The 15,967-nt window shown below is 30.8% G+C and overlaps 1 protein-coding gene across 1 annotated transcript in view; it reads right to left on the bottom strand.

Annotated features, from left to right (window-relative positions):
• Dpp10 (Dipeptidyl peptidase 10) overlaps positions 1–15,967 on the bottom strand; it is a 139,599-nt gene that overhangs the window by 31,710 nt on the left and 91,922 nt on the right. The window contains exons 4-5 of the mRNA XM_090116156.1: positions 5,729–5,823; positions 702–829 (exon numbers count right to left, since the gene is read on the bottom strand). Of these exons, the coding sequence (XP_089972282.1) occupies positions 702–829; positions 5,729–5,823 (223 nt within the window). The remainder of the gene's footprint in view (positions 1–701; positions 830–5,728; positions 5,824–15,967) is intronic.

Genomic DNA, 15,967 nt, shown 5'->3' with positions numbered 1-15,967 from the left:
ATTTAAATTTCGAAAGTTCGTAACAGAGATACGTTAAATTTAAATTTATTTGGCAGCTCTTGTATTGTAAGCTCCAATAATAAGGGAATAAGGTTCAATTTGCAATTAGTTAAACTAAAGCGTAATAATTGGTTGCTCTATATCCAATCAGGGTAATTTATAATTCGTTTATCGCCAATTAAACGATGTTTCATTAATGTATATTGGAACTAAATACATATTATGATTTGATTGAATATCGTAATTTTGTTAAAACTGATATCATTATTATCATAAATGTTATTAAATATCGGGGTTAATGACTGGAATGTGGGAGAAATACTAATAAGTGTACATTATGACGTCATGTGTTATACAAAAACGAATGAGTTAAAAATTAATGAAATAGACAAAAAATAGGGATAGGTACAGATAGAGCACATAATAGAGCGAAAACTTAGAATTGACTAATCTTCGTGTAGTAATATTAAACATATTGTTATTGCAATTTAATTTTAATTGCATTAATTGATAATATATTATTGTGTTTTAAATATTTCTATACCTTAATTAGCGTTTTATTCTGGAAAAATTAAATCTGTAAACCTCACAACCGCAAATCTTTCAAATAAATAATTTAAATTGACTATCGCCCTAAATAAAATTCATAATATAAAATTACCTAAATACAATAAAAATTTAAATTAATTTAAAATACTCACGTGGTCAATATATCGTACACCATGTACCTAGCGAGGTAGGAGAAGCGGTGCAGCTTGCGCGGGCTCTGCGCGAGCAGCAGGAAGCGACGGTCAGCTGATAACGAGAACGAAGCTGGTTCTAGAACTCTCTGGAACAAAAAAATTTATATAGAGGATGTATATACTGTATGTATACTTAATACTTATATTATACTAACGCTTCGCGGTTTCATCCGCATGGCTCCGCTCCTGTTGGTCTTAGCGTAATGATATATAGCCTATAGCCTTCCTCGATAAATGGGCTATCTAACACCGAAAGAATTTTGCAAATCGGACCATTCCTGAGATAAGCGCGTTCAAACAAACAAACTCTTCAGCTTTATAATGTTAGTATAGATTGTAATGACTAACGATGAAGTTCGTGCGATTGAATGACTGAAAATCATTTATCGTTATGAAAATAAAAATATAAAAGCGTATAAGTACCTAATACATTTAAAATAAAAGGCGGCCTAATCGCCAGGTAGCGATCTCTACCAGGCAACCCTTAAAGTATAGGAAATAAACAAAACAAAAAGTGAATAAAATATTCAATTGTAATTTGGAAAAACGTGCTATTCCTGGATAGGATAGTACATTTCATTCAACTAGTAGCCTAGTAGGCTCTATGGGGAGTTATATTTATTTATTTATATGTTGTGTTTTATTAACAATGAAAAATTATTTTGTTTTTTTATAAAGTTTGAAGAGGAGGCAATACAATTTTGTTTGTACGTTGGTGTGGTAAGGTTTTATAAGATTTTTGTTTATCTGTCTATACATTTGTTCATTAATTCTTGGAAATATGTAAGACGATATATCGGCTTACGTTGAAAAGAGGTATAAAATCACAACAATCCGTGAACGTTTGCCAAATAAAATTTCATAGCTAATAAAAAATTTCAATTTTATTAACTCATTACGGCATTTTATTGTACCATTTGAGTCATTGCTCGTTGTATATAAACAATAAAAGCATTATAGTGTAAAGGCATTTACAATATGAAAACACGCAAACAGTAGATTCAATAGCGAACCGCAGTAAATTATAAACTTTAACAATGTAGTTAGTGATAGTTGCACGAAGTCACGAAATTATGGTTCTGATTTTTAAACATGAACATTGAACATTGAACCCCTTTTGGGGGTTACGACCCCTTTTATCGGAGTGGTTATACTATTTAACGGTATATTTTATTAATAGCTGCGCTTCGCGGTTTCACCCGCGTGACTCCGCTCCTGTTGGTCTTAGCGTAATGATAAGACCAACTTATAGCCTTCCTCGATAAATGGGCTATCTAACACCGAAAGAATTTTTCAAATCGGTCCATTAGTTCTTGAGATTAGCGCGTTCAAACAAAAAAACAAACTCTTCAGCTTTATAATATTAGTATAGAATATATGGCATACTTATACTTATATTATGGTACTTAAAGATAAAGTTAGTGAATATGAGAGATGTTTCCTACTTATTCACGTAAAAATAGTGTTATACAAATTATTATAATTCCTACCAATTTTCATAAGTATAAATTTGAAACTCTCTGAACAAGAACGTTATTTACGCTTTAATTCAAAACGGCTGATCGAATCTTGATGCGATTTGGTACATAGATAATAATGGTCTATATCGCATAAAGAACTTTTAACCGAGATAATGGTCTATATAATAACTTAACTGAACTTGTACAAGAAACTGTGTGTACAACCGCATGCTGAAGCTTGTGTTTTTATCTAATTGACATTTTATGATTGCAAAGGCAGGAAATGTTTCAAAATATAATAATATTTTAATAATTCTATTATGTCTATGATTTCCCATCTTGTGTTTAGGGACGGGATGGCCCTGAGCGGTTTCAGAATTGCTTTGATGTCCTTTTCGCAATATGTTAATAAAATATTGGTGTATTTGAATAAAAAGGAAATAGACATGCTCTTTTCTTTTTGAATGAAATCATCGAGTCGCTATTTTGTTGTTTACATGTATAAAAATGTTCTTATTTATGCATTGCGTTTGAAGTGTTTATGAATTTATTCATATAATTGTGTATTCATATAATAAGAGCGATAGACCAATTTTTTAATTATTATTCCTCGTTTATAACTTTTGAATTAGAAGATAGAATAGGTTCATAGGTTGAATAGATAATATTATAAACTATAATAGGCTCTTCTTCCCAAAAAATGTTCTGATAGAAGCCTGTAGTTTTATTTGATTCTGCGTTGCATAGCTTTAGCAGCAGTTTCGCCATTGAGCTATACTACGGGACACAGCTGGTAGCAAGTTTCTCATATTAATAAATATTAAATATACCCAAAATCGTTGAATGAACTCGGGACCCATATAAAGATGTAGATTATTGGTACGAGTAGCGTGACCGTGGACACGCAAACCAGTTATTATACGAAAAATAAATTAAATTATGTGATTGTTTCGGGTTTTAACGTCAATTCTGTTTACATTACTGACAAATGCTCGGTTGTAAGGGAATTTTAACAATTTATTTGTGTGTAATATAGCTGGAATGTAATTCTATAATATGAATTAAGTATGATTACTATGACGTTTACAAATGGTACGAAATATACGAAAACAATGTATGGGTGAAAGGTGTAAAAATTTATGCATTTTTATAAAACCATTGAATGACTATATGGCTTGTTTTCAATATAAGATACGCACAGGCAGATTACCATATACAACAAATTGAAAAACACTTACACTTTACTATAATATTATAAGACTTAAACTTTCTTATCCATAGAAAGAAGCTGAAAATGGCCAATGCATTTCACTTTTTATTTATACAAATGCTCTTCAGGTATGACAAGAACATGTTAGCATTGGCATGGAGCCACGGCATGATTGATAGAGGATAAAACTCAATATTCATACAGGTTGATCGATCAACAGGTATGCAGGTTTATTAGACTTCTATATCAAGGTGAACTCATATTTCTGTTTGATTCAAGCCCTAAGGCTTGAATTGTCTATAAGTTTCATAACGTTGTGTGGTGTTTTGTCGCACGTTCAAAGTGGTTTCTTCTGATTATTAATTAATTTAGGCATGTTATTACATCGAGGTAGAAGGTGTAATTTACAAAACTCTATCTAGTAGGTTTACAAAATAAATTATTGACGTTGACTATAAAATTAAATAAACTTCGTAATAACTTAAACATTTATTTTTTTGAAAATACTTCTGTATCGTAGAAGATAACCCAAAAATTAGAGAAACTGTGCTATACCTTTTTATATATATTTTTTTTCTAAAATAGAGATATTCACGACACAATTTGAACTCCGACCTTTGAAGTAATAAATTCGAGTCATTCGTATACTAATCAAGCGCCAACTCGTAAAAAGTCAAATAAAATGTAAGATTTTTCGGGACTTGTTGAATTCAACAAATGAACTCTAAAATGTGATCATAAAAATTATTGTGAAATATCGTTAAGCCCATCGTTTCTAATCAATGCTGTTCGAAACGTCGACATATATTATAATGAAATAATTAATATAATTTAGTTAAGAAACTAAAAAAAACACGCTCAAACTCATTAAATTGTTATTACCGATCCTTTGTAAGAGTTCAAAGTATGTATTTATTAAAACTGTTCGTTTAAAGTGGATCAAAATCGCGTTTAAAGGAGTCGGTTACAAACATGCAGGTTAATCTGAAATAAAGTTTTAAAAATAATGATTAAAATCGTTTAAAAGTTTAAATCCTAAAATTCACAAGTTAGTCTACAACAGTTAAGATAATATTACGTCTACAACAGCTGTCGCAAGACATCATGTTTCGTAAAATGGAACTTCCATATCATCTCATCTCTAGTTAAACTTCGCTAAGAGATTAATCTTTGGGTCTTTACTAATTCGATGTACGTCTAGTTATAATGAATTGCTTTTATCTATTAAATTTTCTTTAATACAAAGTTTTTCTGATGTTCCACTTCTAGTAATTTCAAAAAGTAATATTTGAGTTTCTTGCTTGTATATATTTTTCAGATTAAAAAATAATTCGTCTCCTATCATTATAGGAGACGAATTATTTTTTAATCTGTATAAAATATTATAGCAAGAGCGTATTTTCACTAAAGTAACAAGTCTTTTTACCGACACAACGCAACAAGTGACATACAAACTAATATTTCACATCTATAATACACAGACTTAATAAAACAGAGAAGATAATTTATAATTTATTAAGGCACAGGTGTCCCTTCAATATCGAAATATAAGAGTTAATTAATACCCCGTCCGCCATTTTGAAAAGGGCAGAGCGACAGATGCTAATGGAATTGAAACCCATTGGAAATATATCCAATAGCTTTTATTATCGAATTCGTAATGTTTTTGCTAATGGAATTCTCGATTATCTGATTTGTTATAAGTAATTATTTGAACAGGTATTTGGAAAATCATTTAAATACGTTTTATATTTAACTAAATATACTATCTACCTAACTAGGTAGATAGTAATTTAAGTTACAGGAACCTATATGTTTATAACTTTCAATGAAATATATACATATATGTACTTAAATAGCCAGGAGTTAGTGAAAAACATATATTTCAATTATTTTCATGTTGGCAACTCTATTAAGGCGAAGTTAGTACTTTATATTACAACATTGTTGAATGCTGCAGATGTTATGTCTATAGGGAAACAAATTGCCTTTTTAATAAAAGGAAACTTTATTACGGGACTGCCCAAAAAGTTTCGTAACATTTTAAGCTTTATATTGAATGAAATATGTGCGAGTTTTGTTTATATCACTATTTCTATATGCGAGAGGAAGTTGTTGCAAAGTTCGTTGGAATTTTCTCATCGTAGGTATGACGCAAGTTAGATTGTATAAAATAGAGCTTTGTTTTGAAATTCCTTACTTATTCCTTTTTTTAATATTTTATATATTTTTTAATAATAAATATCATAAAATAGTGTCTTTCGTACAAGACTTTTAGGCACATCGTAAAAATGGAGCTACTAAAGTCTACTTACAAATGTGGTATTTGGCATCAAGGTTTTGGACGTCTGATTGGCCGCGAACATAAGACTAATGCCGCCCCACGGGTCTCGGTATACAAATTCATCACCTGGAACAAAAAATACTGTTTTAGATATATAAGTTTTTTATATGTGAATCACAATAGGTATTTAGTTTAGTTTCTACTTATTTAATACTTGTTGTAAGTTGAACTTTATATTTAAAATTAATAATTATTATTTTATTTTTTCTTGTGTGTCTTCCAAGTCTTGGATTTAAACTTATAAGTTCCCTTGAACAGAAACAGTAATAGTTATATTCAAATAAATATTAATCAATGTATACATAATGTCTTATACTATGTATAACATAGTATAAAACTACCCATAAGCTTCACCAGTCACAAAGCTATCAAAATTTAATTTAAAACATATTCCAAATATTTTAATTCAGCAAGGCACTTTAATTCCACCAATTCCCGAAGCGGAATTCTCTCAGAGGGTTAATCTAACACGATTCTGAGCTGGGCCATTTGTATGTAATTCGACTATCTAGAAATGCACTGAAATTTAGTCTAGACCTTTAGTAGTGTGGTTCGCAAAGTACAATGAGATGTTGTATAAAATAATCTGTCTTTGAGATTTGATACTGTGGTATAGGTATTGTGTGATAATTTTTTTTTGCTTAATAATATCTAGGTATATTTTATTCTGTATACGTATAAAACATATTTAATATTTTAAAGTATATGAAATTTCTTTAACGTCTTGATAAGTTAAGGATTTTTTATCAAACACAAGGTAAAATTGTATAAAAGCTTCATATTTGTCTATAGGTACAGAAAACAAATCAGTGTAGATTAGAATTGCATCTGATCTCTACAATAAGGGACTTTCTATTTAAATATATAATGCGCATTTTCTTCCTACTACTTATAAAATATCGAATCTAAAGGAAATTGAGTCGTGTGAACTATATCGGCCGGAAAATAATCTCTCGATATTGGATGCCGCTCGCTGTGAGAGCGTGAAATTTAAGTGTACTAGCAAATATTTCTATGGAAAAAGGATAAAAAAGGGTAATAAAGGTTAAATTTAGGGTATAGATAAAATTAAGGGTTTTTTGTTGATAGTATTTTTTGCTCGTGAATTATTTCCGTGATTAAAAATGGAAATTCTGGAACGACGACAAGACAAAAATATAATTTGACTACTAGTATATATTATGTGTGCTTTTACTATACGTTTTACAAAATTAAAGATTTTTAACATCAAGTGTTATTATTGTGTTTCTATATTAAGAATTTCGTAACATTTTTAGTTTTTACAAATATTTTTTACAGGCACTTTTCCAAGAATATAGTCCACTTTGAAGTTAAACTTCTTTAGGCGCGTTGAGAGTAAAATTTAAAGATCACGTCATGGCAATACCGTCACGTCATGGTTGGTTAAGGCGACGATTTTGGTCTCTTTGATTTTTGTCAAAGAAGTTTCACTTCTGACACGTGTGCTCGGCACACACGCTCTTATTTCTAAGGAATATTATTTAAAATAGAAGTTAAAACAATACACCATCTCGTACAGCCGACGGAAACATCGATTTTCCACTAATTAGTTGAAGCTTGTCCAATAATTGAAATGCCAGTTTGAGCGTGAAAACGGTATGAAATTTAACGAGCTAATTTACTACAAAACGACAATAATTCGCTTTATATACCAGTACAGTCTGCGTAATAACAATTTTACTGGCCATAAAGGGATTTCGGTAACAATGGGACTGGTTTATTAAATAAAGATGAATTTATTGTTTGTGGGAATAAATAAGTTATTATAGTATGTCGAAGAACTTTCAATATCAGCTTTGTATGTACACTTGGCAATTTTTCATCATGTTTTGAGTAGAAATTGCAATAAAAAGGGTACTCATTTATTTATTACTTTTACTTGGATAGAGAATAAAGAATTCCACGTATTTTATTATTTTGCCAGCTTTGTACGCTTCATCTTTTTATAACAGAATTTTATATAAGAAAAGATAAGTTGTTTCCCCTAAGACCGAAAATGTAAACAAAGTTTACGCGTTAAACAAAGTACCAAAAAGTGCGTCACACCGACCAAAAATATCGCTACCGCCATCAAAATGCAAATGCTAATTACGCGAACGTTTCACAACTTATTCCCGAGCACGTAAGTCCCATAAATCCCGTTTTATCCGAGAATTAAAGCCAACATCGAAACAAATAGCCGGTTCCCTTGTTTACAGTGCAATCGAGTAAAAATACTTGTGCATAAGCGATACCGTACGCAGTGCAGTTTGTTCAATCGCCTGCCTCTGAAAATATAGGTCGTTTAGAAATATAGTTAAAAAAAAACTGCCAAAAATAGTTAAATTAAAAAAAAAATAGTTAAATTTAAAAAAAAAATAGTTAAGATCCACCGATACATCATCGTCAAGTCGTAAAGTGCAGTTCCATCAGGAGGTAACAATAAATTATAGCAATAAGATAAAATCATTAAATTATTGTATGGTCAACGATCCTTGATAAGTGTACGCAGTTTGGGCTTAATCTGTCCGCTTAAAGTGGGTCAAAGTCGATTATAAAGGAGTCGGTTACAAACAAACATACAGGTGAAGCTAATAAAAGCGTAATACAGGTGCATAAGCAAAAACGTGTACGCAGTGCAGTTTCCATCGCCTGCCACTTGGGAAATATAGGTCGTATAAAAATAGGTCTCGAATATCGCTCTGTAGTTGACGTTTTAGTACAAATACTGGGAGGCTAATTGCTTTGATGTGATTCGAATGGAACTGTGCAAAGACCTAGATTGTTTATCTAATGGTTGTGTAATGTTCATTGAAGAGACAGGTTTAATATGATATTTTGTGTTTACTTACCGTACCTGTAGTCCTGTATGTAGGTATGACGTGTAAATCCTAACTAATACTATAAATGCGAAAGTTACCCTATCTGTCTTTATGTCTCTTAAAACTACATAAATGAAATACTTAAATCATTGCCGTTTATGTTTCGTTTGTGATCAAAGCAATGATGTTATTCCAAACCACCTACCACATTGGACGATTGATACATTTTTTGATCTATAATATAAAATCGAATACCGAATAATAAGCAATTTAGTATAATTCCGACCCACCTACATCAGTCATACATAAGATTAATGAAAGAAACTATCCCGCAATATTGTTTCATTATTTTTCTCCGCCAATAAATGACCAATCAATACGTTAATGTAGCAGATAACGAGGTATCGGCTACGCGATTAGTTCTGCTACGCTGAAGATTTTGATATGCCACAGAGCACATGAGGGTTTGCTTAACGTTGGCAGCGTGATGTGTTTTTTTTTTAAGTTGTAGTTATCGTGACGCATGATAAAACGAGTTGAAAAACAGTTAAGTCTTTAAAATGAAAGAGTGAATTTTTTATCGTCTTCTACACTTATTTACCGTATATTTTTAATATTATATAAACCAAAAATTTATTTTAGAAATATAATTTTTAAGTGGACAACATCACAGTCAGTATCAAACCTTAAAATATGAAAACATTATTCATCTTAACCATCTAAGCAATAATCATAAACTATCTCATAAAATACTACAATGCGAATACCTTAAAATAGCAAAAAAAAAATAACCATGTTATATCATCCAATACCTTATCTTGAAAATGCATGTTGTGTCTGCAGACTGCACAATAATTGATCATGATATATTATGCAAGTTAACGCACGTAGAACTGCAAACATGTTCTATAATGGCGTAGTATAATTATTGACGTAGATGCGCTACGAGCTTAACTACGAATAGTCCGGGATACATCGCCCATTTTTGCAAGTGATTACTATCAAGCTAATTTTTCGTGAGTAGCTTTATTTTGATGAGATGCCCAATAATTTCATGTATGAAACTCTCGATTGTGGTAGCTACCAGAGGAAACAAGGATAAAATATTTTGATTTGATGGTTCTCAAATATAATTACTAACTGAATGTTTTTTTTTTGTTAAATCTCGAGATAATTATCTAAATTATTCGAAAAAATATTTGTCCTACAAAATCTATGGTTTGATCAAAGAGTCCCCCTTTCCAATGTGTATCGATAACGAATTAGTCATCATAAATGATTAGACCAGCTGATTTTTTTTATTTTCACTTATTTAATACTTATATAATTCAATAGACATATTGTCCTACAAATTGCGTAATAAATATTTGAGAACCGTCAAATCAAAAATTTTTATCCTTGTTACCTCTGTAAGCTACCACAATCGAGAGTTTCATACATGAAATTATTGGGCATCTCATCAAAATAAAGCTACTCACGAAAAATTAGCTTGATAGTAATCACTTGCAAAAATGGGCGATGTATCCCGGACTAGAATTGTTATGTGCTACGAATATTTTTATTATGACCTTATTTGTGTTGGCTTATTTTATAAGATGTTTATGTTATATTTTCTTATAAAATATCCTAGTTCCTAACAGTTTCACGTCCGACGAAAAATCACAAGAAAATATGTTTATTATTATCTAAGTAACAAATAACTTTATATAATTAGGATTGCATATAACTACCGTCCAATTAAGGAAGACATTAGTCCAAATGCAGGGAGAAATGCGCCAGCCGAGAACATATTAAGACAGAGGCGCTACGAAGTTTAATTCTACGAGCGTAGCTTAAGACGTACGCTACAGTTGCTACGTATTATGTATAGCGTAGCAGGTAGCAACCTGCTACGTTATATAATACTTGGTATATTAATAAGTTCTCTGTCTGTATTAATATTTGAAATAATATTGAAACTGTATTGTATTCAAATAATTTGGCTATTGGTAAGTACAAAAAGTCGTTGAAATTGTTTATACTTTACCGAAAAATTCTTTATAATAAATACATTGATAAAAATACTTTGATGAGTTTACGTGAGGAGAAACTTTACGTGAGGTTATCATTAGAAATGCAATACTCTAGAGCAGATTTTATTAACCATTATACTTTAATTTTAAACCTTTTCACTAACTGAACATTTTAACAGTAATGAACAGCTAACTGAAACTACATATCAATAATAATGACTAATTTGGAAACGTGCGCCAAATGCAAGTTTATACTGATTAAAATCTCATATCGGCTCAGTTAACGGGAGTTGGCAAATTTCCGACTGAGCTTAATTATGCACTCGCTACTTAACCTTTATTTTTGTTCAACGTTGCTTCTAGTACTGTAATTGGTACGTTTACCCCGCGTTTACCCTGTTGAATACATTTTGCTAACTGTACTTTACAAGTTTACAGCATGTATTCATTGTAATAAATGAGGTTCGTTCGTTGGTTTTGAAGTTGAAATGCATTTAAAAGTCAAGAGAGTGGTGAAATAAATATAAATATCTATTAGTTTCCTTTTTGTGCTATTATTTTTCATTTGAAAGGTTTGTTTAGCAACATATTATTTATTCACTGTAATAAATTAACTTGGTTAAGAGGTAGGTTGTTTTGAAATTCATTTTAAAATATCGGCTCAGACTACGGTATGTTGAAGTAATAATAATTATTAAAGTTTATTAGTTTTCATTCCGTTCTAACGTTTGTAACATTAAATTTACGATAGCTTCAATAGTATTACAACCACAGACTGTATACTATATAGTGCGAACAATTCTAGTCAACGCGAATGCTCTTCAAATGTGTTACATACTAAGTGCAAAGTACATAATAATTGCATATTATTGCATCACCTATTTAGTGGTTAAACTATCGACATAAATTAGAAGTATTTACCCTATTGAATAATTAATTTTGCTTACTTCGAGTTATATCGGTTTCCATATTTATTATTTGTTTGTTTATCACTTTGGTTTTACTCATAAACTTATAGATCTAATTAAAAAATGTTTCTTCTCCAGGAATAACTTGAATGAACAACGAACAAACGACTTATAGAACAATAATTGTAACTTTTCCTTTTGTAGTCAAATTCACGAAAATAAATTTGGGAAAATAACTGTTCAAAGTGTAAGTATACCAAATGACTGCTTCATACGGAGCAGATGTGGACAATCGCCTCCATTGGTCGGGAATCACTTTATATGACGGAATGTGGTTTGATTTATTACTTAGTTTTATAGATTCGGGATACGTTGAACGAATATAGCTGGGTTTTTGTGAAATAGTGTGAATAAAATTTGATTTTTGTATAATAGTTAAAGTATTATTGAGATTATGGACTCATAGGAGGGCCGTGTCCCAGCAGTGGGAACGTTTATGGGCTGATGATGATGAGTTATAGAATACGGTAATGGCTTGGTTGTTATATTGTTTAACGTTTTACTGTTAAGAATAAATTATATTTCGAAGTTTGTATGAAATAATTATTTAAATTAATTTTATGTAGTAACAGCCTCACCCGTTATTCTTATAGTACCTAGATTATATTTAAGATCGTTTATTTTAAAATAGCGCATAAAATGTTACCCAAATTGTTCCACGAGTTATAATGTTCACAAACACAAGTCACAACCTACCATGAATTCCATATAGAGATTCATATGTATATTATGAGTAGTATGGAATGACACGTATACCTTCTTATCTCGTAAGCCATAAAATTTTATTCTCAATGTTATTGTTTCCGCATGTATAGATTGTATTTCAATATTTCCCAGTTATGGGCAATAATGTTTTTCTTATATGTGGGACCAAAACGGTCTATCGATTTTCTATAAAAGTGTGGTGCTTGAATCAAACTGGAAACCTTTTTTATAGATCGATAACAGGATAGTTACGGAGAAATATCGATTCTAAAATAACTTTTTTATAAGGCACTTCATACAAAATATTTTATAAGAATTTTAACTCATTGGCTGCCTTATAACAACTACGGTTCAAGAACATGTTTTTACCTTATCGCGTTACTGAAAGTACCGTGATCATCTATGATTTTTACATGGCAATAGCAGGTCATTCAAATATTACTAAACGTATTTAGATTTAGTTATGTGTATTTTAAATTTTGTTTAAATATAGTTCATATATGTACCGAAGTAAAAATAGCCAAAAATTTCAATACTCTGCGAAACTACACACTAAGTAATAAATACACATATAATATCCTTCCCCTACAATTTCTATCAAGTATCGCATACAATATTAAAACTTCATGTATTCTCAAAGGATACAGCTTTGTTTACAAATTCGTACTTAGAAGTTAGAGGTATTCAGTAAGACGTGGGTACATCAAGATAGAAAATTCCCGAGGGTACTAGCCTTTCATCTCGATATCAATATTGTATTACGGAATGATATATTTATTAGATATAGGTATATTTAAGTGTTTGAGGCTTTTGATGATTAAAAGATTATTGCAATGCAAGTTTACAAAATAAAGTATAGGTACCTAAAAAGGTATAAACAGTAAAATAGCTCAAAGGTTACCTAGTTTTAAAAAAGGACATTCTATTCCTGACGAAAACTAACAAAACAATTGTGTTTCCATCTAGTAAGACACAGAATGCTAATCACAGGTGTCGTAACATACCTACTTTACAATTTGTGAGTAATTTGTAAGTATTTAAAAAAAATACGAGGAAATATCGTAATATTATTTAAATAGCGTTTTATGAGATCAATCGCTTTTGCACGCCTCATAAGCGAAGCGTTAAGGTGGGTACTACTGTCACTTCGCGCAAAACATCTGATTTTTCAAACTTAAAATGTCTTTATGTATTTGTATTGCACTTGTAAGATAATACATACACACATATTAAGAAAAAACACTATTTTTAACGTTCATGAAATTTTTGATGTCATTTTTGTTATTTAAACTAGTTAAAAAACAGTTTAAAAAAGTTCTGTCTTGGACGTCCGTGTGTCTGTATGTGCGGATCCTTTTTCTTGTTAACACGATAGCGACCGAAATACTTTACTAATCGAGTCTTTTTTTTTCTCTTACGCTTGAGTATGCTCAGGAATAGAACCCTTTCATTTTTCAGGGTCTGATTCGATGTGGTTTAATTGTTATTAAATAAACAAAAATAATAATTAATAAATATTTATTAAAAAAAAATTATGAGGCGTGCACTTTTGGATTTTCCAAATTATATTTCATTTTATTATTAAATGCAATATAAGATTTATGCCCAAAATGATTTATTGAATTTAACCTGCTCTATGATTAAAACACTTGTACCCACAATTCTATAAAAGTTCTCAGCATTTTTAACCCCCATAATAGTTGTTTATTCTTCAAAAGTTCCTTTACACGCTCCGACGATTTATCACACACTGAAAAGTCGTTACGACGGAATGTTATCCACAACGACTTTACAAAAGTTCCAAAGAAAATTAATGTTTAAAACTGTCCAAGTAAGTGGAGTTGTCTCCAGTTTTGTGTTTATTAAATTCCTTGTTGGGTCAAAACTCTAGATAAATGGCGTCGTGAATAAGGGCTTTAAGGCAAGACGTTTTGCGTTGCGAATAAATTAGATTTTAATGATAAAATGACGAGGTAATTTTTCGTATATTATAGCAATATTGTGCTTTTGGTACGACTATTAGTTTTATAGTGTAGATTGAAGGCCGACGAAACAACAATAATGGGACAAACTTATTAAACTAATGCATTGTTTTAAGTCCTCGAAAAGTGTGCAGTTTCAATTTCGCACTCGTTTAAACTTGAAATAACTTTCCGAAGAATGCTATATTCTACAATTTTCAATATGTGAAAACACTGCAACTCCAAAGCCTGAATCCTCAGCTTAGAAACCAATAAGAGAGAAATACTTTGCTCGATCAAACAAAATACGCTTTAGGATTTTCCTTTTACGAGTTCATTAAAGCAGCTAAGTAATGATTTTGTATACAGTATTTCTAATACTTTAATCCAACAGGTAAATACCTAACGAAAGAACTTAAAAGGGCTGAAATTAATTATGTCTTACATCTTTTCAGATTCGCTGTAAGTACTATAAGAAGGTTGAAGGTGCTCTCATCTGTATTCATTAATATAAATTAGTATACACTTACCGCCCACGGATTCACTTGCTTTTTACGTGGGCTGTTTCACCCTGTTCTAATTTTATTCTAGTAACAAATTTATGTTATTAACAAGATCTAATCAATGGTGTAATCATGCTCTATGTAAAAATTGTTACAAACATATAGCCTTCATACATATTTATGATATAAAAGGAGATAACAAAAAGCCTATGCTTATACTTGATTGATGTTTTGTGTCTAGTAATAAAACTAGGAAAGTTCTTGAACGAATTTTTTTTTAAATATGATTATACAATCTAGACACCTCATGTCACACATTACATAATTCTATCATAATTAAAAAAACACTGTTATTATAGTATATTAAGTAATATTAAACTGTTATTATAATATTAAAAACTTCATCCATATTTAACGCATCGAAGCATTACCTCATATCAAGTATGCACACAAATTTTGTTATCATCTAAATTGCAAGCCGCAGGTGATCGTTATTTTCAAAGCGCTTTGTTCACAAACAATATTTACCGGGGAAAATTAATATGCGTTAAAGTGATAGGCGATAGCCCTATTGAGTGTGCATATGACAATATTATGGTTGCCACACACAAGCCACACACAATACAGTACACCTAACAGGTCAACCTGTACGGGTATGTCGTCAGTCGTGTGAAATTTTTTGAAGTCATAATATGTTCGGTGTACGATGAACCTCTCTGGTAGGCTTACATTATAATGGTTTACTTTAGTGTACGCATGGTAACTATTTTGGTTTTAATAGAGTCGTTTATGACCGTCTAGACAATATAACCTTTTAAGTTGAGGTGAATCAATATATTATTTTTGAACGATTCATCGGTAACTCTCGGAAAATATTTAGCTGAGCTTAGAACAGCCTCTATTTTGAAGTTCAATCAGATGAACAGTTAATAATCTAGGGATCTATAAATTAATGCCCATATGGTCGATTGCCAACCCTGGAGAGCCGCCAATACAAAACCGTGTTATTAGAATTTATGAACGAAAAATTTGTTTGAAATACGTCTAGCATAAAATAGGTTAAATATTGTTTAAAATGCGTGTTAATTGGAAACTCGTTTTAATTGCAATTATAGACTGGGGTAGAAGCCTTTGAAAATAATGAAAAGATAAAAAAAATCGCAGTCGGATGAAACCCATTAGAAAAGGAGGGGAATATGATGAAAATGTAAGGAAAAATAAATTACGGTCAATCCGAGT

The sequence above is a fragment of the Colias eurytheme genome, chromosome 25, assembly GCF_061535395.1.
Source record: "Colias eurytheme isolate Ceu_HAF_F1 chromosome 25, ilColEury1 Martin Lab GWU primary, whole genome shotgun sequence".
NCBI lineage: Eukaryota > Metazoa > Arthropoda > Insecta > Lepidoptera > Pieridae > Colias > Colias eurytheme.
Note: the sequence above shows the minus strand (reverse complement) of the source record. Positions and strands in the feature narration are given on the sequence as shown.